Raw genomic sequence first — 26,279 nt, forward strand, 5'->3', positions numbered from 1 at the left:
GACTGGAAGGGTAAAGGGGCATGTGCTCTACACAGGTAGAGCCGTATCTGTCCATGTTACCTTTTGAAATGTGGGCACTGCTTCATGTTATGTATGCAACTGGGTGAGAAGTTTTCCTTGATTTTGGGCACCATTATGTGAGGTGTTATTATGTGTTTTTTATTTATTTTTCCCAAACTGCGTTACCCACTGCAGCCAGCAGATGGCGATATGAGTATTTCAGGTGATGATTCTTGCGTGACGTACAATCTAGTGGACGGAACTGGAGGCTTCTTCAACAGCGACAAAGGCTTCTGATTCAACCAACGTTGTGGTTTGCTAGCGAACATTAAACCGAAACATTGAAGCGTTTAAGACAAATCTTGTGTATATTACTCTTAGTGTTTTAAACACAATTCTGTGTACATATCTACTCGTTCATTGAAACGTATATTGCTTGTTAAATTAGCTAATGTGGTAAATTGATATTGCACTAGGCTAATCGCCCGGAACATGAGCTCACTAATCTCGACGGAGAAAGAAGCTCTGGTGAAAGGAGAGGAAGAAGCTTTCAGGATGAAAAGGGAGGAAGAGGAGTCTATCACATTGAAAGAAGAGGATGATATTACAGTGAAAGAGGAATATGGGAACGAGGTTGTGGAAGAGGACGAGGTAGAAGCTTTCAGAATCAAAAAGGAGGAAGATGCCGTAATTTTGAAAGAAGAGGAAGAACATTTTGGAGTAAAAGAGGAAGAGGAGGCTATCTCAATTAAAGTGGAGAAGGAAGACGTTTTGGGAGTGAAAAAGGATGAGGCTGAAGATTCGAGTAAGACCAGTGAGCACTGACTTAAAAATGGGCACTAAATATGCATTTCTTGACCTAATGTGGGGTTTGAAAGGGTCATTCTACTGAAGTTCTACACTTTAATATGTTGTTCAGTACTCAATACATTGTTAAAGGTGCTATCCGTCATTGGTATATATTTTTCTGACTTTTCTATTAGATTTATTGAAATATCCATGTAGTCCACATTTAAAGTGCACTTCATCTAACAGGCTTTTTCAGAATTCAACATTGGTGCATAATTTCTACTTAAATTGTCAAAGGGACGTAAAAGACACCCTTTTCGTGGAAAGACCCTTTTTACATTTGCAACAGAAACAATATTTTAGGAAATCACAATGAAAGTTGCCATTAGGCCCTTTTCTTATACATATTCATGCCTCTTGTAAGACTGATTGCAGTAGATGGTCATAAGTTCACCATCTGTTTGATGTTCTCGTTCACACAGGAGAGAGACATGACAATCGTGGATCTTCTGGGAAGCCTCAACAACATCCTGATGCTGACGAGGCAGAGGAGAGTCTCTCCAGATCTGAACACCAGATGGTACAGCTTTGGTCTGGTCTAGCATACAGCTTGGTCTGGTCTAGCATACAGCTTGGTCTGGTCTAGCATACAGCTTGGTCTGGTCTAGCATACAGCTTGGTCTGGCCTAGCATACAGCTTGGTCTGGTCTAGCATACAGCTTGGTCTGGCCTAGCATACAGCTTGGTCTATTGTGGTCTAGCATACAGTTTTGTAACAGCTTGCTTTCTGGCCTAGCAACAGTGACATCAGCATCCATAAGCTTGGTCTTTAACCAGGTGGTCTAGCAGCAACAGCTTTATTTGGTAGCATACAGCTTGAGAACAGCATACAGCTAGGCTCTGGTCTAGCAACACCTTTATTTAACCAGGTACAGCTCTATCTGGGTCTGCTGGGTTTCTGTAAACACTTTATGTCAACAGGACATCAGAACACCTTTATTTAACCAGATAGGCTCTGTGAACACCTTTATTTACCAGGACCTTTATTTAACAGCCATTTGGTACACTTTTATTTAATTTAGGCTAGTTGAGAACACCTTTATTTCAGGTAGGCTAGTTGAGAACACCTGTATTTAACCAGGGAGGCTAGTTGAGAACACCTTTATTTAACCAGGTAGGCCAGTTGAGAACACCTTTATTTAACCAGGTAGGCTAGTTGAGAACACCTTTATTTAACCAGGTAGGCCAGTTGAGAACACCTTTATTTAACCAGGTAGGCTAGTTACCTTTATTTAACCAGGTAGGCCAGTTGAGAACACCTTTATTTAACCAGGTAGGCTAGTTGAGAACACCTTTATTTAACCAGGTAGGCTAGTTGAGAACACCTTTATTTAACCAGGTAGGCCAGTTGAGAACACATTTCATTTAACCAGGTAGGTAGTTGAGAACACCTTTATTTAACCAGGTAGGCCAGTTGAGAACACATACAGTATTTAACCAGGTAGGCCAGTTGAGAACACCTGTATTTAACCAGGTAGGCTAGTTGAGAACACCTTTATTTAACCAGGTAGGTGTTGAGAACATGGTTTATTTAACCAGGTAGGCCAGAGAACACCTTTATTTAACCAGGTAGGCCAGTTGAGAACACCTTTATTTAACCAGTAGGCCAGTTGAGAACACCTGTATTTAACCAGGTAAGTTGAGAACAGTATTTAACCAGGTAGGCCATTGAGAACACCTTTATTTAACCAGGTAGGCTACATTGTAGAACAAGTTCTCATTTGCAACTCAAAACTAGGCCAAGATAAAGCATATGGAATGTGACACATACAACAACACAGAGTTACACATGGAGTAAACAAAACATCAGTCAATAATACAGTAGAACAAAAGAAAACAAAAAGTGTTCCCTGTATCTTTTTGAGCATATATGAGTATATTGTTATGTTAGTTATATGGTGTAAGACAGACTGATATGATTGTATATATGATGCATATACACTGGCTGATCAAGTGGTTGGTTAAGAGCGTACTGAGCAGAGCTAGAGGCTCTAAATGAAATAAATGATCAAAGTTTTTTAGAACAGTAATGGACTCATTCCAGGGTTTTCTTTATTTTGACTGTTTTCTACATTGTAGAATAATAGTGAAGACATCAAAACTAAGGCAACAACCATATGGAATCATGTAGTAAGCAAAAAAGTGTTAAACAAACCAAAATGTATTGTAATTTGAGAATGTTCAAGTGTTCAGTGTAATCGAGGCACAGCTAATGGATAAGGCATATTGAGCAGGTTTAAGTGTTCCCTTTATCTTTTAGGTAGGAAATAAGTACATTGGAGGTAAACCTAGGCATTGAGTAATGATGAGAGAGATATAGTCTCTAGAGATGTTTAAACCAGGTGATGTCATCGCATATGTAGGAGGTGGAACAACATGGTTGGTTAAGGCATATTGAGCAGGGCTAGAGGCTCTACAGTGAAATAAGACAGTAATCACTAGTCAGGACAGTAATGGACAAGGCATATTGAGCAGAACTAGAGGCTCTACAGTGAAATAAGACAGTAAAACCAAGACAGCATAATCAGGGCTAGGCTCTACAGTGAAATAAGACAGTAATGGACAAGGCATATTGAGCAGGGCATAGAGGCTCTACAGTGAAATAAGACAGTAATCACTAACCAGGACAGTAATGGATAACAAGGCATAGTTGTCCTTCTGTATTAGAGTAGAGCAAGGCATGCATCGCCAGCCTAGTGAACATATGGGTCCAGTAGAATGGTATGAGCTGGCTGGGGTCGCTTTGATTCAGACGTCAGTAAATGGCTAACAAGCTAACAGTTAGTAGGCCAGAGCTAAATAAGCTAGCAGCTAGTAGACCAGGGCAAGCTAGCAGTTAGCAAGGGCTAGCAGTTAGCAGGCCGGGCAGGCAAGCTAGCAGTTAGCAAACCTGGTTAGCAAGCAAGCAGTTAGCAAGGGCTAGCAGTTAGCAGACCGGGCAGAGAAGCTAGCAGTTAACAGACCTGGTTAGCAAGCAAGCAGTTAGCAAGGGCTAGCAGTTAGCAGACCGGGCAGGCAAGCTAGCAGTTAGCAGACCTGGTTAGCAAGCAAGCAAGCAGTTTGCAGTTAGCAGACCGGGCAGACAAGCTAGCAGTTAGCAGACCTGGTTAGCAAGCAAGCAGTTAGCAAGGGCTAGCAGTTAGCAGACCGGGCAGACAAGCTAGCAGTTAGCAGACCTTGTTAGCAAGCAAGCAGTTAGCAAGGGCTAGCAGTTAGCAGACCGGGCAGGCAAATTAGCAAACCAGGGCCCGGCAGTTTAGCAACTAGCAGACCTGGTTAGCAAGCAAGCAGTTAGCAAGGGCTAGCAGTTAGCAGACCGGGCAGACAAGCTAGCAGTTAGCAGACCTGGTTAGCAAGCAAGCAGACAGCAGGGGCTAGAAAGTTGGGGGACGTCGCGATGGGGGTAAGTCTGTTTTTGCCTCTTTGTGCGGTGACGTCGATAGACCAGCTTGGTTTGGTCTAGCATACATATTGCTCTATCAGAGGCTGGGTTTCTGTAAAGGCACTTTACAGTGACATCAGCATCCATAATGATATGTGTCTGTGTCCCTCTTTATGGTTACCAGGACAACGCTAGCCCTTCCTCCCTCCCGGAGTCCCCGTGTCGTGCCTCTCCCGGTAGCACCTTACTGCTGGGTATGAAGAGGTTGTCTGTGCTGCTGGTGGACTGTAGGAAAACAACGGGGCTGAGTGGAACTGTGAGAGGAGGAGAAGAGAAGAAAGGATCAGATTTGACACATCAAAGTAAGTAGTTTAGTTTGAACAAATACAATAGATCTGCCCACTGGTATCTGTTACCAGGACAACCAGCATAGTTCTGTTAGTTGACAGGAAGGTGGACTGGTGTCTGTTACCAGGACAACCAGCATAGTTCTGTTAGTTGACAGGAAGGTGGACTGGTGTCTGTTACCAGGACAACCAGCATAGTTCTGTTAGTTGACAGGAAGGTGGACAGGAAGAGTTCTGTTATGGACATGAAGACTGACTGGTGGATATGGATGTTATGAATATCATAACACTGAAAAAGGATTCTGCCAATGAAAAGAGAGAAACCAATCGACCATATAAAACCTTGATGAAAGTTAGATTTAGAGAGAAACCAATAGACCATATAAAACCTTGATGAAAGTTAGCTTTAGAGAGAAAGTTTCAAGATGATCTGATATAAGGTGCTCGTTTTACAAAAACATTTCCATAAAACATTATGGATGTTACAATGCCTGTCCCAGTCAACCCCCCCCTATCTTTACAAGACTGTAGAACAGGCAAACTAAACTCAAGACACTGTTAATTAACTAATACTGGAGGAAAGCTGTGATCAGGCTGCCCACTCAAGAGAAAGCTGCAACCTGGTTATCAATCAACCTACCAGGGTAGTTACAAACAGTAGAGGAATTAAATCATCAACATGGTTTGATCATATCTTTACTAATGCTGCAGAAATGGGTTTTAAAGCAGTATCCAGATCCATCAGATGTAGTGATCACAATATAGGAGCCATGTCTAGGAAAACCACCGTTCCAAAGGCTGGGACTAATATTGTGTATAAGAGGTCATACAATTTTTTTTTGTAGTGATTCCTATGTTGTTGATGTAAATAATATTTGTTGGTCCGTGGTGTGTAATGAGGAGCAACCAGACGCTGCCCTTGACACATTTGAAACTGCTTATCCCAGTTACTAATAAGCAGCACCCATTAAGAAAATGACTGTAAAAACGGTTAAATCCACGTGAATTGATGAGTAATTACAAAATGTTATGATGAAGAGGGAGGCAAAAGAGATGGCAAACAGGTCTGGCTGAATAACTGATTGGCAAACCTATTGCAAATTGAGAAATCATTTGACTAAACTGAGTAAAAAGAACTACACTATGAAACAAAGATAAATTACATGAAGAATGATTGTAAAAAGCTTTGGAGCATCTTCAATGAAATTTTGGGCAAATAAAATCAACAATGACAAGTCACTGGTGTCTGACAACGTGGATGGAAAATTGAGGATAATAGCAGCCGATATTGCCATTCCTATTTGCCTTGTCTTTTAATTTAAGCCTACTAGAAAGTGTGTGCCCTCAGGCCTAGAGGGAAGCTAAAGTCATTCCACTACCCAAGAATAGTAAAGCTCCCTTTACTGGCTTAAATAGCCGACCAATCAGCCTGTTACCAACACTTACAATTTTGGAGAAAAATAGTTTGTCAAGATACGATGCTATTTTACAGTAAACAAATTGATACTTTCAACTTATAGGGAAGGACATTCAATAAGCACAGCACTTACAAATGACTGATTGGCTGAGAGAAATTGATGATAAAAATATTTTTGGGGCTGTTATGTTAGACTTCATTGCGGCTTTTGACATTATCGATCATAGTCTGCTGCTGAAAAAAAACGTATGGCTTTACACCCCTGCTATATTGTGGATAAAGAGTATTTTTAAAATTTTTAAAGCGAACCTTTATTTAACTAGGCAAGTCAGTTAAGAACAAATTCTTATTTTCAATGACGGCCTAGGACTGCCTTGTTCAGGGACAGAAGGACAGAGTTTTACCTTGTCAGCTCGGAGATTCGATCCAGCAATCTCTCGGTTACTGGCCTACCGCTCTAACCACTAGGCTACCTGCCGCCCCAGAGCTACCTGTCTAACAGAACACAGTGTTCTTTAATGGAAGCCTGTACAACAAAATCAAGGTAGAATCAGGAATTCCCAGGGCAGCTGTTTGGCACCTACTTTTTTAAATCTTTACCAACAACATGCCAATGACATTTGAGTAAAGCCAGTGAGTCTATGTATGCGGATGACTCAACACTGTACACGTCAGCTACTACAGCGACTGAAATGACTGCAACACTTAACATAAAGATGCAGTTAGTTTCAGAATGGGTGGCAAGGAATAAGTTAGTCCTAAATATTTCTGATTGCCTTAAGTTACATGGCCTACTATGCTAATTCTGTAGCGGTATTGTTAGAGGGGGGTAAATATTAAGATTTTGTTGGTGCGCCAGGCAGATATTAACCCTAGTTATTAAAGTTATTACCTATTATAACATTATTATTATTAAATATTATTAAAACTGAAAGGATGAGAGTAGAATAGATAGAGTAGCGCTTCCAGACACATTCTAAACATTATGGAGTCTTAAAGGAGGACTGTAGCATCTAATGATGAAGCATTATGGAGTCTTAATTACTAATGATGAAACTGATGAGTTTAAAGGAGAACTTTACCCAAAATCCATGAAACATTAAGTGATTCATAATTGAAACTGTAGCATCTAATGATGGATTTTCCCCTCTCCCCCTCTCTCTCCCTGGAGTGCTGTGCTTTAAAACAGCTACTCTCATCCAGGAAACTCCTAAGTGCTGTACTGAAACAGCTGCTCTCCCCCTCTCTTTCCCTGTAGTGCTGTACTGAAACAGCTGCTCTCTCCCTGCAGTGCTGTACTGAAACAGCTGCTTTCTCCCTGTAGTGCTGTACTGAAACAGCTGCTTTCTCCCTGTAGTGCTGTACTGAAAGAGCTGCTTTCTCCCTGTAGTGTTGTACTGAAACAGCTGCTTTCTCCCTGTAGTGCTGTACTGAAACAGCTGCTCTCCCTCTCTCTCCCTGTGGTGCTATACTGAAACAGCTGCTCTCCCTCTCTCTCCCTGTAGTGCTGTACTGAAACAGCTGCTCTCCCTCTCTCCCTGTAGTGCTGTACTGAAACAGCTGCTCTCCCCCTCTCTCCCTGTAGTGCTGTACTGAAACAGCTGCTCTCCCTCTCTCTCCCTGTAGTGCTGTACTGAAACAGCTGCTCTCCCTCTCTCTCCCTGTGGTGCTGTACTGAAACAGCTGCTCTCCCTCTCTCCCTGTAGTGCTGTACTGAAACAGCTGCTCTCCCTCTCTCTCCCTGTAGTGCTGTACTGAAACAGCTGCTCTCCCTCTCTCTCCCTGTAGTGCTGTACTGAAACAGCTGCTCTCCCCCTCTCTCTCCCTGTAGTGCTGTACTGAAACAGCTGCTCTCCCTCTCTCTCCCTGTAGTGCTGTACTGAAACAGCTGCTCCCCCTCTCTCTCCCTGTGGTGCTATACTGAAACAGCTGCTCTCCCTCTCTCTCCCTGTAGTGTTGTACTGAAACAGCTGCTCCCCCTCTCTCTCCCTGTAGTGCTGTACTGAAACAGCTGCTCTCCCTCTCTCCCTGTAGTGCTGTACTGAAACAGCTGCAAAACGTGACTCGTGGCGTTGCTGGATGCGGGCCTCACTCTGCTGCTTTGCCAGTTAATTTGTTATTTTATCACAGCGATGGCCTTTGTCTTTCACCTGGAGTTGTTTATTGATGTCTGAGGAGAAAAAAAACACTTTTCAACATAAAACATATACAAAATAAACTCGCAAAAAAAAAAAAATCTTTTTCAGGATCCTGTCTTTGAAAGATTATTTGTTAAAAAATCTAAATAAGGTCACAGATTTTCATTGCAAAGGGTTTAAACACTGTTTCCTCTTGTTCAATGAACCATAAACAATGAATGAACATGCACCTGTGTGTGTCTCTTGTATCTACCCATCCGGGAGAATTGTCATCAACTGACACTAAGTAGCATAACGCAACGGACAAAAAATCTTACTAGAAAATATTCATCTGTGTGTGTCTCTGTGTGTGTCTCTGTGTGTCTCTGTGTGTGTCTCTGTGTGTGTCTCTGTGTCTGTGTGTGTATACTGAAACCAAAATATGTCTCTGTTTCTCTGTTTGTCTCTATGTCAGTCATTGTAAGTAAATAAATAAATTAGGCCCTAATCTGGTTTACATGACTGGGCAGGGGTGTCAGCCATTGGTGGGCCCTGGAGGGGAATACGCCCCCACCCATTGCGTGGCCCAGCCAATCAGAAATGAGTTTTTCCCCAGAAAAGTGCTTCTACAAAGAGAAATACAACTGTGTGGTCTCAGACTGTGGAGGTCCTGTGGCATATATATATGTCATTATGACATCATGGTCTGTGTGTCTCTGAATATACCATGTGTCCTAGGTCCTGGTCTGTGTGTCTGTTATGTGTCATGTATGTCATCTGTGTCTCTAGAATATACCATTATTCTGATCCTGGGCTGGTCATCGTTGTATGTCTCTATGACATCTGTGTGCATATCTCTATGGAATATACCATATATCCTGTGTCCTGGTGTCTCTGTGTCGTTATGTGTCTTGTGACATGTGTGATGTTCTAGAATGTCTCTGTATCCTGGTCCTCTGTGTCAGTTGGTGTGTCATTGCTCTGTAACATCCGGGACCAATTCTAGAATGTATGCACCATAATCCTGTCCTGGGCTGGCATCGTTATATGTCATTATGACATCATGGATGAATTCTAGAATGTCTCTATATCCTAGGTCCTGTGTCTGTGCTCTGTTATATGTCAGTGTCATCATGGTCTGAATTGTAGAATATACCATATATCCTAGGTCCTTAGGATTTATATGTCATTATGACATCATGGCAATTCTAGAATATAAATAAATCCTAGGTCCTGGGCTGGCGTCGTTATGACTGTCATTATGACATCATGGATGAATTCTAGAATATACCATATATCCTAGGTCCTGGGCTGGCGTCGTCCCCACAAATATGGCATTATGACATCAAGGATACAATTCTAGAATATACCAGATATCCTGGGTCCTGGGCTGGTTATATGTCATTATGACATCATGGATGAATTCTAGAATATACCATATATCCTAGGTCCTGGGCTGGCGTCGTTATATGACATCATGGATGAATTCTAGAATATACCATTTATCCTAGGATGGTCTGTGGCTGTGAGGCAGTTGGATGTACTGCCAAATTCTCTAAAACGACATTGGAGGAGGCTTCTGGAAGACAATTTAACATTCAATTCTCTGGTAACAGCTCCAGTGGATATTCCTGCAGTCATTGCCAATCGCTCCCTCAAAACTTGAGACATTCTGCGGCATTGTGTTGTGTGACCAAATGGCACATTTTAGAGTGGCCTTTTATTATCCCCAGCACAAGGTGCACCTGTGTAATAATCAAGCAGTTCAATCAGCTTCTTGATTGGTGGATGGATTATCTTGGCAAAGAATAAATGTTCAATAAATTCTGCAATCTTTTTTTTTCAGCTCATGAAACATCCAACACTTTACATGTTGCATTTTATATTTTTGTTTATTGTAGCTACTATCAGTTTTAGGAACATCTTTCCAAATATTTCACCTTGTTTTTTTAACCCAAAATATGACATCAGCGATAGTCAAAATGTTGAAAATCTGTTAATGTCTAAATAAGAAATTGGTCCATTTTAAACAGCAATGTGTCAAACCCTTTCAACAACCTGATGTGCTTTGTCTTTCAACAATTGGGAGATGTTACTGATGTCCTTTGTCTTTCAACAACGGGGAGATGTTACTGATGTGCTTTGTTGTCTTTCAACAACATGTTACTGATGTGCTTTTGTCTTTCAACAACGGGAGATGTTACTGATGTGCTTTGTCTTTCAACAACGGGGAGATGTTACTGATGTGTCTTTCAAAATTTTGTGCTTTGTTTCTTTCAACAACTGGGAGATGTTACTGATGTGCTTTGTCTTTCAACGGGAGAACTGCTTTGTGTCTTTCAACAACGGGAGATGTTACTGATGTGCTTTGTCTTTCAACAACGGGAGATGTTACTGATGTGCTTTGTCTTTATGTTCTGATTGCTTTGTTGTCTTTCAACAAAAAAACTGATGTGCTTTGTATCTTCGCGGGAAAAAACAAGTTTTGGTTTTTTAAAATTACTTTACTTATTTTATGTTTAAGGAAGTGTGTTCAGTCCTGGGCAAAAGTTGAGACACAAATATTAATTTTCACAAAGTCTGCTGCCTCAGTTTGTATGACGGCAATTTGCATATACTCCAGAATGTTATGAAGAGTGTTCAGATGAATTGTAATGAATTGCCAAGTCCCTCTTTGCCATGCAAATGAACTGACCCCCCCCAAAAAAAAAAAAAAAAAACTGGAAGCTTCAAAAGGAGGGTGGGGCTTGGAATCATTGTTCTTCCTCTGTCACCCATGCTTACCTGCAAGGAAACACGTGTCATCATAGTTTCTTTGCACAAAAAGGGCTTCACAGGATATTGCTGCCAGTAAGATTGCACCTAAATCAACCATTTATTGGATCATCAAGTACTTCAAGGAAAGCCGTTCAATTGTTGTGAAGAAGACTTCAGGGTGCCCAAGAAAGTCCAGCAAGCGCCAGGACCGTCTCCTAAAGTTGATTCAGCTGCGGGATTGGTGCACCACCAGTACAGAGCTTGCTCAGGAATGGCAGCAGGCAGGTGGGAGTGCATCTACACGCACAGTGAGGCGAAGACTTTTGGAGGATGGCCTGGTGTCAAGAAGGGCAGCAAATAAGCCACTTCTCTCAAGGAAAAACATCAGGGAGACTGATATTCTGCAAAAGGTACAGGGATTGGACTGCTGAGGACTGGGGTAACGTCATTTTCTCTGATGATCCCCTTTCTGATTGTTTGGGGCATCCGGTAAAAAGCTTGTCCGGAGAAGACAAGGTGAGCGCTACCATCAGTCCTGTGTCATGCCAACAGTAAAGCATCCTGAGACCATTCATGTGTGGGGTTGCTTCTCAGCCAAGGGAGTGGGCTCACTCACAATGTTGCCTAAGAACACAGCCGTGAATAAAGAATGGTACCAACACATCCTCCGAGAGCAACTTCTCCCAACCATCCAGGAACAGTTCAGTGACGAACAATGCCTTTTCCAGCATGATGGAGCACCTTGCCATAAGGCAAAAGTGATAACTAAGTGGCTCAGGGAACAAAACATCAATATTTTGGGTCAATGGCCAGGAATCTCCCAGACCATAATCCCATTGAGAACTTGTGGTCTAGATATCCAAGATGGCGTAGCAGTCGGACGTGTGTTTAGTCTTGTCCCGTCCTGTCTAGTGTAAATATAGTTTTCTTCGTTTTTTTTCTGTATATATTTTGTACGTATTTTTAATCTCACTTTACAACTAGAGCTGAATATACTCTCCTGCAACCCGCATCACCCAATGTGGTACGGATCTGCTTTTTCTATACTTTAGAACCGGAACCCCCATCAGAAGCTAGCCAGCTAACTAGCTACTACTCAGTTAGCCACTGCTAGCGGTCTTCAAAGCTAACTAGGACACCAGCGCGACATCAACCCAGAGCATATCAGACTGCTTTTTCTCTACCACATCTCCGGATTCCTACCGCAAGCTCTGAACCTTTACACCGGATCATCGCAACTAGCTAGCTGCAATCCGTGTGGCTACTCCTGGCTAACGTCTCTGCCCCAAAGCAAGCACCAGTTAGCCTTGAGCTAGCCTCGAGCTAAGCCCATCTCCCGACTAGCCGAAGAGGTCCAACATTACCTCTTTTGCCATTTGGCCTGGACCCTTTACTGCCGACACGGAGCCCCGTCGATCCATCACGACTGGTCCGCCGACATAATCGTCCGAGGTGGTTTCAACAGGCTTTTCCGTTGCAACATCGCCAAAGATCCATCTGCTGGCCAAGGCCCGCGAGCTTTCTGAAACGCTGTGTCTCCAGCTCACCTAGCGTACTAGAGCACCTGTAGCATACTCATGGGCTACAATTACCCGGGCCCACGACCGGTCTGTCGACGTCACCGCATGAAGAGGAAAAAACAGACTCACCCCATCGCGACGTCCCCCAAAGGTTAACTCTCTAGCCCTCGCTATCTCCCTGCTTGCTAATTCGGCCTGCTAACGGCTAGCTTGTCTAGCCCGGGCCTACGAACTGTTAGCTTGTTAGCACAGGCCTGCTAACCATCTGAATCACTGCATCCCAAACACTCTGAACTCATTTACTTTCTATCTCTTTTTGATTTTTATTTTGTTTATACCTTCCGGAAACCTGCCTCACCCACTGTGATACGGAATCGCTATTAATTTTAATTGTATTTTTATGACTCACTCAAGAACCTCCAGACGCTAACCAGCTAACTAGCTACAAGCTATTTAGTCATTGTTAGTTTCTTTTTAAACCTGGATAACACTCGCCAGTCCAGCTTCCCTGCCCATCCACCGCTTCCCCCTGGACACTGATCTCTTGGCTACATAGCTGACGCACACTGGACTGTCCATTAATCACGGTACTCCATTCTGCTTGTTTGTTTTATGTCGGCCCAGTTGCCTAGTCAACGCCATTTTACCTGCTGTTTGTTGTGCTAGCTGATTAGCCTCGCCTACTGTTTTTAGCTAGCTTTCCCAATTCAACACCTGTGATCACTGTATGCCTCGCTGTATGTCTCTCTCAAATGTCAATATGCCTTGTATACTGTTGTTCAGGTTAGTTATCATTGTTTTAGTTCACAATGGAGCCCCTAGATCCACTCTGTATACCCCTGTTACCTCCTTTGTCCCACCTCCCACACATGCGGTGACCTCACCTATTACAACCAGCATGTCCAGAGATACAACCTCTCTCATCATCACCCAGTGCCTGGGCTTACCTCCGCTGTACCCGCACCCCACCATACCCATGTCTGCGCATTATGCCCTGAATATATTCTACCATGCCCAGAAACCTGCTCCTCTTATCCTCTGCCCCCAACGCTCTAGGCGACCAGTTTTGATAGCCTTTAGCCGCACCCTCATACTACTCCTTCTCTGTTCCGCGGGTGATGTGGAGGTAAACCCAGGCCCTGCATGTCCCCAGGTACCCTCATTTGTTGACTTCTGTGATCGAAAAAGCCTTGGTTTCATGCATGTCAATATCAGAAGCCTCCTCCCTAAGTTTGTTTTACTCACTGCTTTAGCACACTCTGCTAACCCTGATGTCCTTGCCGTGTCTGAATCCTGGCTCAGGAAGGCCACCAAAATTCAGAGATTTCCATACCCAACTATAACATCTTCCGTCAAGATAGAACTGCCAAAGGGGGCGGAGTCGCAGTCTACTGCAGAGATAGCCTGCAAAGTAATGTCATACTTTCCAGGTCCATACCCAAACAGTTTGAACTACTAATTTTGAAAATTACTCTCTCCAGAAATAAGTCTCTCACTGTTGCCGCTTGCTACCGACCACCCTCAGCTCTCAGCTGTGCCCTGGACACCATTTGTGAATTGATCGCCCCCCATCTAGCTTCAGAGTTTGTTCTGTTAGGTGACCTAAACTGGGATATGCTTAACACCCGTCAGTCCTACAATCTAAGCTAGATGCCCTCAATCTCACTCAAATCATCAAGGAACCCACCAGGTACAACCCTAACTCTGTAAACAAGGGCACCCTCATAGACGTCATCCTGACCAACTGGCCCTCCAAATACACCTCCGCTGTCTTCAACCAGGATCTCAGCGACCACTGCCTCATTGCCTGTATCCGCCACGGAGCCGCAGTCAAACGACCACCCCTCATCACTGTCAAACGCTCCATAAAACACTTCTGTGAGCAGGCCTTTCTAATCGACCTGGCCCGGGTATCCTGGAAGGACATTGACCTCATCCCGTCAGTTGAGGATGCCTGGTCATTCTTTAAAAGTAACTTCCTCACCATTTTAGATAAGCATGCTCCGTTCAAAAATGCAGAACCAAGAACAGATACAGCCCTTGGTTCACTCCAGACCTGACTGCCCTCGACCAGCACAAAAACATCCTGTGGCGGACTGCAATAGCATCGAATAGCCCCCGTGATATGCAACTGTTCAGGGAAGTCAGGAACCAATACACGCAGTCAGTCAGGAAAGCTAAGGCCAGCTTCTTCAGGCAGAAGTTTGCATCCTGTAGCTCCAACTCCAAAAGTTCTGGGACACTGTGAAGTCCATGGAGAACAAGAGCACCTCCTCCCAGCTGCCCACTGCACTGAGGCTAGGTAACACGGTCTCCACCGATAAATCCATGATTATCGAAAACTTCAATAAGCACTTCTCAACGGCTGGCCATGCCTTCCGCCTGGCTACTCCAACCTCGGCCAACAGCTCTGCCCCCCGCAGCTCCTCGCCCAAGCCTCTCCAGGTTCTCCTTTACCCAAATCCAGATAGCAGATGTTCTGAAAGAGCTGCAAAACCTGGACCCGTACAAATCAGCTGGGCTTGACAATCTGGACCCTCTATTTCTGAAACCATCTGCCGCCATTGTCGCAACCTCTATTACCAGCCTGTTCAACCTCTCTTTCATATCGTCTGAGATCCCCAAGGATTGGAAAGCTGCCGCAGTCATCCCCCTCTTCAAAGGGGGGAGACACCCTGGACCCAAACTGTTATAGACCTATATCCATCCTGCCCTGCCTATCTAAGGTCTTCGAAAGCCAAGTCAACAAACAGGTCACTGACCATCTCGAATCCCACCGTACCTTCTCCGCTATGCAATCTGGTTTCCGAGCCGGTCACAGGTGCACCTCAGCTACACTCAAGGTACTAAACGATATCATAACCGCCATCGATAAAAGACAGTACTGTGCAGCCGTCTTCATCGACCTCGCCAAGGCTTTCGACTCTGTCAATCACCATATTCTTATCGGCAGACTCAATAGCCTCGGTTTTTCGGATGACTGCCTTGCCTGGTTCACCAATTACTTTGCAGACAGAGTTCAGTGTGTCAAATCGGAGGGCATGCTGTCCGGTCCTCTGGCAGTCTCTATGGGGGTGCCACAGGGTTCAATTCTCGGGCCGACTCTTTTCTCTGTATATATCAATGATGTTGCTCTTGCTGCGGGCGATTCCCTGATCCACCTCTACGCAGACGACACCATTCTATATACTTTCGGCCCGTCATTGGACACTGTGCTATCTAACCTCCAAACGAGCTTCAATGCCATACAGCACTCCTTCCGTGGCCTCCAACTGCTCTTAAACGCGAGTAAAACAAAATGCATGCTTTTCAACCGATCGCTGCCTGCACCCGCATGCCGGACTAGCATCACCACCCTGGATGGTTCCGACCTTGAATATGTGGACACCTATAAGTACCTAGGTGTCTGGCTAGACTGCAAACTCTCCTTCCAGACTCACATCAAACATCTCCAATCGAAAATCAAATCAAGAGTCTGCTTTCTATTCCGCAACAAAGCCTCCTTCACTCACGCCGCCAAGCTTACCCTAGTAAAACTGACTATCCTACCGATCCTCGACTTCGGCGATGTCATCTACAAAATGGCTTCCAACACTCTACTCAGCAAACTGGATGCAGTCTATCACAGTGCCATCAGTTTTGTCACTAAAGCACCTTATATTACCCACCACTGCGACTTGTATGCTCTAGTCGGCTGGCCCTCACTACATATTCGTCGCCAGACCCACTGGCTCCAGGTCATCTACAAGTCCATGCTAGGTAAAGCTCCGTCTTATCTCAGTTCACTGGTCACGATGGCAACACCCATCCGTAGCACGCGCTCCAGCAGGTGTATCTCACTGATCATCCCTAAAGCCAACACCTCATTTGGCTGCCTTTCGTTCCAGTACTCTGCTGCCTGTGACTGGAACGAACTGCAAAAATCGCTGAAGTTGGAGACTTTTATCTCCCTCACCAACTTCAAACATCAGCTATCCGAGCAGCTAACCGATCGCTGCAGCTGTACATAGTCTATTGGTAAATAGCCCACCCATTTTCACCTACCTCATTCCCATACTGTTTTTATACTGTTTTTTATTTATTTACTTTTCTGCTCTTTTGCACACCAATATCTCTACCTGTACATGACCATCTGATCATTTATCACTCCAGTGTTAATCTGCAAAATTGTATTATTCGCCTACCTCCTCAGGCCTTTTGCACACATTGTATATAGACTGCCCATTTTTTTCTGCTGTGTTATTGACTTGTTAATTGTTTACTCCATGTGTAACTCTGTGTTGTCTGTTCACACTGCTATGCTTTATTTTGGCCAGGTCACAGTTGCAAATGAGAACTTGTTCTCAACTAGCCTACCTGGTTAAATAAAGGTGAAATTTTTAAAAAAATAATTAAAAAATAAAAATCCTCAAGAGGCAGGTGGACAAACAAAAACCCACAAATTCTGACAAACTCCAAGCATTGATTATGCAAGAATGGGCTGCCATCAGTCAGGATGTGGCCCAGAAGTTAATTGACAGCATGCCGGGGCAGATTGTAGAGGTCTTGAAAAAGAAGGGTCAACACTGCAAATATTGAATCTTTGCATCAACTTCATGTCATTGTCAATAAAAGCCTTTGACACTTATGAAATGCTTGTAATTATACTTCAGCATTACATAGTAACATCTGACAAAAATATCTAAAGACACAGAAGCAGCAAACATATTGGAAATGTAATATTTGTGTCATTCTCAAAACTTTTGGCCACAACTGTAGGTCGCATTCTGTATCATACAGCTATGAAAGTTATATATTTAGAACCACCTGCTCGATTGGAATCCAGTGACGTCTGTGTCTTGAGTGTTCTAGAACTGTCTAGTTTTTTTGTGTTCTGACTTGTAAAACAGGATGAATAAATCAGTCTTGTAAACATCAGTAATTACCAGGAAACTCTACAATATTTGTTTTAAAATCACACCAAGATTGTTAAATCTGGCCTCGGGTTATTGAGGGATCTGATTAGGATTTACCCTCGTAGCAAGGTTGTTTCATCATGTGGAGGTTTCATTCAGGTCTCTATTTAAAAAAAAAAAACGTTTTCCTCTTTGGCAGGAGACAGACCAGGCTCAGAGGAACCAGAGCCAGGGACGTCCAAACCAGCAAGACGACACCACTGTTCCCACTGTGGAAAGGGTTGTAACCTCTTATGGGAGCTGAAACAACATGAGAGAATACACACGGGGGAGAAGCCTTTCCACTGCTCCCAGTGTGGAAAAAGTTTTGGCCATAAAGGAACCTCTTATGGGAGCTGAAACAACACGAGAGAATACACACGGGGGAGAAGCCTTTCCACTGCTCCCAGTGTGGAAAAAGTTTTGGCCATAAAGGAACCCTGAACAAACACGAGAGAATACACACAGGGGAGAAGCCTTACCACTGCTTCCAGTGTGGAAAGAGTTTTAACCTGTTAGGTTCTCTGAAACGACATGAGAGATTACACACAGGGCAGAAGCCTTACCACTGTTCCCAATGTGGAAAGGGTTGTAACCTCTTATGGGAGCTGAAACAACATGAGAGAACACACACAGGGGAGAAGCCTTACCACTGCTCGCAGTGTGGAAAGAGTTTTAACCAGAAAGGACACATGAAAGCTCACGAGAGAATACACACAGGGGAGAAGCCTTACCACTGCTCTCAGTGTGGAAAGAGTTTTAGCCGGTTAAGGAACCTGAAAGTTCATGAGATAATACACACAGGGGAGAAGCCTTTCCAGTGCTCCCAGTGTGGCAAGTGTTTTAACCAGTTAGGGGCCATGAAACAACATGAGAGAATACACACGGGGGAGAAGCCGTACCACTGCTCCCAGTGTGGAAAGTGTTTCAACCTGTTTCAGGGGATCTGGAAGGGGATCTGAAAAAACATGAGAGATTACACACAGGGGAGAAGCTTTACCACTGTTCCCAATGTGGAAAGGGTTGTAACTTATTATGGGATCTGAAACAACATGAGAGAACACACACAGGGGAGAGGCCTTACCACTGCTCACAGTGTGGAAAGAGTTTTAAACTGAAAGGACACCTGAAAGCTCACCAGAAAATTCACACGGGGGAGAAGCCTTACCACTGCTCCCAGTGTGGAAAGTGTTTCAGCCGGTCAGGTGATCTGAAGAAACATGAGAGAATACACACAGGGGAGAAGCCTAACCACTCCTAACAGGGTGCAAAGCTTTTGCCCATTTAGGAAGCATGGAAGAACACATGAGACTGCACACAGAGGAGAAGGCTTACAAAACCTCAGACTGTGGGAAAACACATGAATCATATTACTCTGAACATATTACACTTAAATGTCATTAGAGAATCCACACAGGACAGAGAAATTACTTCTCTTAGCGTGTATATTGATATTTCACATCACATTGACTCAACATTCATCAGAGAACATACACAGTGCTCCTGTTGTTACCAGATTTTACCTGTCTTTACCAGATGAAATTAAATGGTACAGGGTATACTCAAACATATATTTGTTTGTTTTTATTAGAAAACATTACCATGTTAAATTGTTTCTTCCAATTATTGATAAACATGAACCTGTTAAGAAACTGACTGTTAGAACTGTTAAGGCTCCATGGATCGACGAGGAAATGAAAAACTGTCTGTTTGAAAGAGTTGGGGGCAAAAGGAGTGGCTGATAAGTCTGGCTGTTTCATGTACTGCAAACTGAGAAATGATGTGACCAAACTCAACAAAAAGAAGAAGAAACTTTATTATGAAGCCAAGATCAATAATATAAAGAATGAAGGGAAGAAAACAGGGAGCAATTATATTATAATTATATTCATGCATAAAATAAACAAATAATGAAAGAAAAGCAGTTTGTTTGAATTTTGTAAAGTTATTGTGGGAGAATTGTTATCGATCAATAATGACAAACCTCCTGGGATTGACAACAGATGGAAAGCTACTGAGGACGGTAGCTGACTCTATAGCCACTCCTACTGAGGACGGTAGCTGACTCTATAGCCACTCCTACTGAGGACGGTAGCTGACTCTATAGCCACTCCTACTGAGGACGGTAGCTGACTCTATAGCCACTCCTACTGAGGACGGTAGCTGACTCTATAGCCACTCCAACTGAGGACGGTAGCTGACTCTATAGCCACTCCTACTGAGGACGGTAGCTGACTCTATAGCCACTCCTACTGAGGACGGTAGCTGACTCTATAGCCACTCCTACTGAGGACGGTAGCTGACTCTATAGCCACTCCTACTGAGGACGGTAGCTGACTCTATAGCCACTCCAACTGAGGACGGTAGCTGACTCTATAGCCACTCCTACTGAGGACGGTAGCTGACTCTATAGCCACTCCTACTGAGGACGGTAGCTGACTCTATAGCCACTCCTACTGAGGACGGTAGCTGACTCTATAGCCACTCCTACTGAGGACGGTAGCTGACTCTATAGCCACTCCAACTGAGGACGGTAGCTGACTCTATAGCCACTCCTACTGAGGACGGTAGCTGACTCTATAGCCACTCCTACTGAGGACGGTAGCTGACTCTATAGCCACTCCTACTGAGGACGGTAGCTGACTCTATAGCCACTCCTACTGAGGACGGTAGCTGACTCTATAGCCACTCCTACTGAGGACGGTAGCTGACTCTATAGCCACTCCTACTGAGGACGGTAGCTGACTCTATAGCCACTCCTACTGAGGACGGTAGCTGACTCTATAGCCACTCCTACTGAGGACGGTAGCTGACTCTATAGCCACTCCTACTGAGGACGGTAGCTGACTCTATAGCCACTCCTACTGAGGACGGTAGCTGACTCTATAGTCACTCCTACTGAGGACGGTAGCTGACTCTATAGCCACTCCTACTGAGGACGGTAGCTGACTCTATAGCCACTCCTACTGAGGACGGTAGCTGACTCTATAGCCACTCCTACTGAGGACGGTAGCTGACTATAGCCACTCCTACTGAGGACGGTAGCTGACTCTATAGCCACTCCTACTGAGGACGGTAGCTGACTCTATAGCCACTCCAACTGAGGACGGTAGCTGACTCTATAGCCACTCCAACTGAGGACGGTAGCTTGACTCTATAGCCACTCCTACTGAGGAGCTGACTATAGCCCACTACTGAGGACGGTAGCTGACTCTATAGCCACTCCTACTGAGGACGGTAGCTGTCTCTATAGCCACTCCTACCGAGGACGGTAGCTGACTCTATAGCCACTCCTACTGAGGACGGTAGCTGACTCTATAGCCACTCCTACTGAGGATGGTAGCTGACTCTATAGCCACTCCAACTGAGGACGGTAGCTGACTCTATAGCCACTCCAACTGAGGACGGTAGCTGACTCTATAGCCACTCCTACTGAGGACGGTAGCTGACTCTATAGCCACTCCTACTGAGGACGGTAGCTGACTCTATAGCCACTCCTACTGAGGACGGTAGCTGACTCTATAGCCACTCCTACTGAGGACGGTAGCCGACTCTATAGCCACTCCAACTGAGGACGGTAGCTGACTCTATAGCCACACCTATCTGTCATATTTTTAATCTGAGCCCAGAGGAAAGTCTTTGTCCTCAGGCCTGGAGGGAAACCATAGTATATCCACTACCCAAGAGTGGTAAAGCGGCCTTTACTGGTTCTAACAGCAGAACTATCAGCTTAATTGCCAGCTCTTAGCAAACTGTTGGAAAAATTGGGTTAAGCAGAAAAATTTGTTTGACCGAATACAATGCTATTTCTCTGTAAACAAATTAACAACAGACTTTCAGCATGCTTATAGAGAAGGGCACTCAACATGTACTGCACTGACACAAATGACTGATGATTGGTTGAGAACAATAGATAATAAGAAGATTGTGGGAGCTTCACAGTTTGCTTTTTTTTTTACCAATGACCTGCCACTGGCATTAAACACAGCCTGTGTGTCCATGTTTGCTGATAACTTTAATACCATATAAGGTCATAATTAATAGTTGCTAATACAAAGATGTCTCTGCTAGGCGGAGTTCAGCTTATTGCGTTATTGGCAGTTAGTCCCCCAATGACTCTTCCCCTTATTGCTATCATGTAAGACTGGAACATAGTGTCAACAGGAACTCTTAGTTCCCTTTATCCATCTGTTACCTAAAATATAGTTTCAACACACAGACATCTGACTTTGTACAGTTGACCTTTTCATGCACTTGCCAGGTGTCCACCACTGATTCTTCATCACAAAGCTAAAGCAAAACATGAATCATTGTACTTTTGTCATCACAGGTGTTCCTGTAATGTACAGATCATCAACGTTCTTACAAGTCAAATTACACACATCTCTGACACACACACTTATCCCACCAGACATGCCACCGGGGGTCTTTTCACAGTCCCCAAATCCAGAACAAATTCAAGATAAGCGTACAGTATTATATAGGGCCCTTATTGCATGGAACTTCCTTCCATCTCATGTTGATCAAATAAACAGCAAACCTGGTTTCAAAAAACAGATGAAGCAACACCTCGCGGCACAACGCCTCTCCCCTATTTGACCTATATAGTTTGTGTGTATGAATTGATATGTAGGTGTCATGATGTTGGCCTGGGGGTAGGTTTATGACAGTCATAAATACCTCTTCCCCCCTTTTTCCTCTCCCTACCCTACTGATGTGACATTAGAAAACCCTTTGGTTAACATAGAGATTCTGGGAACATCAGAAGGTGGGGGGAAATTAACTATATTCTGGTAATCCGATCAATTGAACATATGCGGTGGTACTTAATGAATATGATGTCAGTTCGGTTGTTCAGTTCGGTATACACCGATTATACCAAACATTTGGAACACCTTCCTAATATGGAGTTGGACCCTCCCCTTTCTCCCTCGGAACATTCTCAGTTCGTCGGGGCGTGGGACTCTACAAGGTGTCGAAAGCTTTCCACGGGAATGCTGGCCCATGTTGACTCCAATGCTTCCCACAATTGTGTCAAGTTGGCTGGATGTCATTTGGGTGCAGTGGAGGCTCCTCAGAGGAGGAATGGGAGGCTCCTCAAAGGAGGAAGTTATTTTATTAAAAATAAAATTTAAAACAGTCTCAAAATTATCCTTTTGGTTGCTAAATATAATCACGCACCAAATAATTGATTAAAATACTATTTTGCATCCTCCTCTGGGTACATTGACCACAATACAAAAACCTAGGAGGATTATGGTTCTCAATTCCATAGACTTACACGGCTATTATGACAACTTCCGGAGGACATCCTCCAACCCATCAGAGCTCTTGCAGCATGAACTGACATGATGTCCAACCAATGAAAGGATCAGAGAATGTATCTAGTACTGAAACACAGCTAGCTAGCACACAGTGCATAACATGTGGTGAGGAGTTGACTCAAAAGAGAAAAAGACAATAGTTGAACAGTTTTGAACAAATTATTTTTATTCCAAAAATGAAGGAGAAGCGAGAGAGAGATATTTCCTTCATTTATTTTACACTGTCAGTTTCACTTACTTACTAGCTAGCAAATGCAGCTGTCTAGTTTAGCCTACTCAAACACTCTGGCTATAACAAAGGGATGCTATGTTAGCTAGCTGGTTCTGTGTTTGAACCTTTGAAAGAGTATGGCCCCACACCCCCAGTTTAATTGTCCTTATGGTTGCTATCTATGAAGCAGGAATGTCTGGGAGGGTGTGTGTGTGTGTGTGTGTGTGTGTGTGTGTGTGTGTGTGTGTGTGTGTGTGTGTGTGTGTGTGTGTGTGTGTGTGTGTGTGTGTGTGTGTGTGTGTGTGTGTGTGTGTGTGTGTGTGTGTGTGTGTGTGTGTTAGAAACAAGGTCCCTTGGCATTGTGTCCATTTCCAGTTTTCAACAACAATAAAACAGCATCTAAATAATGTTTCTCAGCCCAACACACTGCCTAACACACTACCTAACACACTGCCTAACACACTGCCCAACAAACAGCCTAACACACTGCCTAACACACTGCCTAACACACTGCCTAACACACTGTTGAGTTCCCTCTGCTAGGGGATATTCAATGTACAACAGTAGTATTCTGTAACAAGCAATACGTGTTAAATATTTGTCACAGTCAATCATGACAGCCTCTTTATGAAAGGCCTTTACTTATGGCTAAACAGTTTCTGCCCATCTTATTCATTAATGCTGTGGGCATACCCAGGATTTACATGCCGGATGGATGATCTACCCATGGAGGGAAAACTTACAGAGCTTTGATGGAGCAGGCAAGCGTCTTTGTGATGGTGAATTGGAAACGGATAATGGTCAGGGCTAACCGGGCCCTTTATCTGTAAGAAATAGTTTTAAAAATGTTGAATTATAATGTGTTAAAATGTACTAAATATTTTTAATTAAATAAATGGTTTTAAAAATGTATCTCACCATTTAACGAAAGGGGAAGCTGTCTTTTATAGTCTTTCCTACAATGTTATGTTATAAACATTACTGGTTATTAAAGTTTGTAATGATGTACAACTGTAGGCCTCCAATGTTTTTACATAAAACACTCGTGATGCATGTTTAAATATTAGTCAAATTTGGTAATTCATTCTAACATGTCTTTAAAAAGTTTGTACTAAAAAATGTGGAATTAAATAAAAGGAATTTAGCTGTGCCGCCACTCTGACCTGTTATCTCAATGACATACCTATGTAATGTCCTCCTAAATGGATTTAAAAATGCTCCTATTCTGGACAATAAATAGACAGGCAGAGGGTTCAAGAAAAGTACATGCTCCTGGTGAGGCTCGAACTCACAACCTCGGCATTGCTTCGCTGCATACTGCTGTATAAGTACCACGCGCTAACCGATTGCGCCACAGGAGCCTGATACACTGATTACCAATGTTTGCGTGTGTGGGGGGTAAAAATGTTGAATTATTACATTGCCCAGGCATACGCACTCAGAGCACTTTATCTCTGTAGAAGATCGTTTAAAACCAAGGTTTGCACTATCATGCATACTGTGACGGCCCTGAATTTTTCTGAACCGTCTCAGTGCAGCTCCTTCCAATAGGGCGCTTTCCTTTAATTCCCATTAAATAGCCAGCATCGGGTTGCTGCATGAGGATGTGTTCAAAAGTGGGTTTTGTTGTGATCTGGAATCACGGTGCATGCTGGGATCTAAACGGATTGATTGTTGACTGAATCAGCCTTTGTTCCGTTAAACATTGGATGTTGTATTCCGTTTATGTAGTTAGTTGTTGCCTAAAAGAGTTTACCCAGGATTGATATATTGATCAGCGCCCGGTCCTGGGTTTACGCTGCACGGAATGAACGGACAAACATTGCGGGTTAAACACTTGTTCTTCGTGGCCTTTCTTAAACTGGACATTTCTAATCAGAACTCATTGGATTGGTTAAACATTGTCTAATCAGACTGCCCCCAGTTGTTTTTGAAGTTCTTTCAAATGTTTTAATCAGCAAAAGTTTATTATTTATGAGTCCTTTGTTTGACCAGATGAAACATGATTTCTCTAATAGGGAACAACCTGCCTGGCACCCCGGGTTTATGTATCAAGTCAAAATAGTTGTATTGGGGTTAAACATTGATACTTCTAATCAATGCCCCCACCCCGGGTTAAACATTGATAGTCTAATCACGCTGCCCCCACCCCGGGTTAAACATTGATATCTCTAATGTGCCTTCACCCCGGGTTAAACATTAATTCTAATATATTGATTGTATGTTTAATCACTGGGTTAAACATTTACGCTGCACGGAATGAACGGACAAACATTGATATCTCTAATCAGGGACAAGTCACTTGAGTTCACTGAACTCCTTTACCGGGCTGGACTCTTTAGGCCCGAGGTACAGGACATTTCTGAGGAACCAGAACTCATTGTGTTATATTATATGTGTGCGTAATCCTTGATGTTGTTAATATAACCTAATGCAACAGAATATAGTTGTTTTTGAAGTTCTGCCCCCACCCCCCCCGGGTTAAACATTGATATCTCTAATCAGCGCCCGGTGCCCCCCACCCCGGGGTTAAACATTGATATCTCTAATCAGCGCCCGATGCCCCCCCGGGTTAAACATTGATATCTCTAATCAGCGCCCGATGCCCCCCCCGGGTTAAACATTGATATCTCTAATCAGCGCCCGATGCCCCCCCGGGTTAAACATTGATATCTCTAATCAGCGCCCCGATGCCCCCCCAGGGTTAAACATTGATATCTCTAATCAGCGCCCGATGCCCCCCGGGTTAAACATTGATATCTCTAATCAGCGCCCGGTGCCCCACCCCCCCGGGGTTAAACATTATCTCTAATCAGCGCCCGATGCCCCCACCCCGGGGTTAAACATTATCTCTAATCAGCGCCCGATGCCCCCCCAGGGTTAAACATTATCTCTAATCAGCGCCCGATGCCCCCCCCAGGGTTAAACATTATCTCTAATCAGCGCCCGATGCCCCCACCCCGGGGTTAAACATTGACATCTCTAATCAGCGCCCGATGCCCCCCGGGGTTAAACATTGATATCTCTAATCAGCGCCCGATGCCCCCCACCCCCCGGGGTTAAACATTGATATCTCTAATCAGCGCCCGATGCCCCCACCCCGGGGTTAAACATTGATATCTCTAATCAGCGCCCGATGCCCCCACCCCGGGGTTAAACATTGATATCAGCGCCCGATGCCCCCCCGGTTGTAGACAAAATGTCTCGACATCCCCTCCTGTTGTTTGAATTCACTGCCTTTGTTCTCTACACCAAATATACAGGATGTTGCATACATGATATCTCCCGGGAAAATGCCACCACGGCCCTGTAAACACATTCCTTACATTCTCTAGTTAGGGACAACGAACGCGGAGCGAGTCTAGTGGAGCATATACTTTAACACTATGTTAGCACAGCTTTAGCACAGGCCAACAGCCCC

General features: G+C 43.9%; 1 protein-coding gene and 1 non-coding gene across 2 annotated transcripts; one reads left to right on the top strand and one right to left on the bottom strand.

Moving 5' to 3' along the window:
• The first annotated feature begins 302 nt into the window (after positions 1-302).
• LOC124028627 (zinc finger protein 225-like) lies at positions 303-17,683 on the top strand. Its single transcript, XM_046340644.1, has 4 exons — positions 303-814; positions 1,272-1,369; positions 4,416-4,593; positions 17,484-17,683. The coding sequence occupies exons 1-4, from the start codon at positions 493-495 to the stop codon at positions 17,681-17,683; spliced, it is 798 nt and encodes a 265-aa protein (XP_046196600.1). The 5' UTR covers positions 303-492.
• Positions 17,684-24,125: 6,442 nt separating this feature from the next.
• On the bottom strand, positions 24,126-24,219 carry trnai-uau. Its single transcript has 2 exons — positions 24,182-24,219; positions 24,126-24,161 (listed from the first exon to the last, which is right to left on the bottom strand). It is a non-coding gene; the product is annotated as a tRNA-Ile (tRNA).
• Between the last annotated feature and the right edge of the window lie 2,060 nt (positions 24,220-26,279).

This window comes from Oncorhynchus gorbuscha, unplaced genomic scaffold (assembly GCF_021184085.1).
Source record: "Oncorhynchus gorbuscha isolate QuinsamMale2020 ecotype Even-year unplaced genomic scaffold, OgorEven_v1.0 Un_scaffold_4540, whole genome shotgun sequence".
Classification (NCBI taxonomy): Eukaryota; Metazoa; Chordata; class Actinopteri; order Salmoniformes; family Salmonidae; genus Oncorhynchus; species Oncorhynchus gorbuscha.

Coding starts and splice junctions, on each gene's coding strand:
- LOC124028627 (XM_046340644.1), top strand. CDS start 493: ATGAGCTCACTAATCTCGACGGAGAAAGAAGCTCTGGTGAAAGGAGAG. Junction 1,370..4,415: donor CCAGATCTGAACACCAGATG/GTACAGCTTTGG, acceptor TATGGTTACCAG/GACAACGCTAGCCCTTCCTC. Junction 4,594..17,483: donor ATCAGATTTGACACATCAAA/GTAAGTAGTTTA, acceptor CCTCTTTGGCAG/GAGACAGACCAGGCTCAGAG.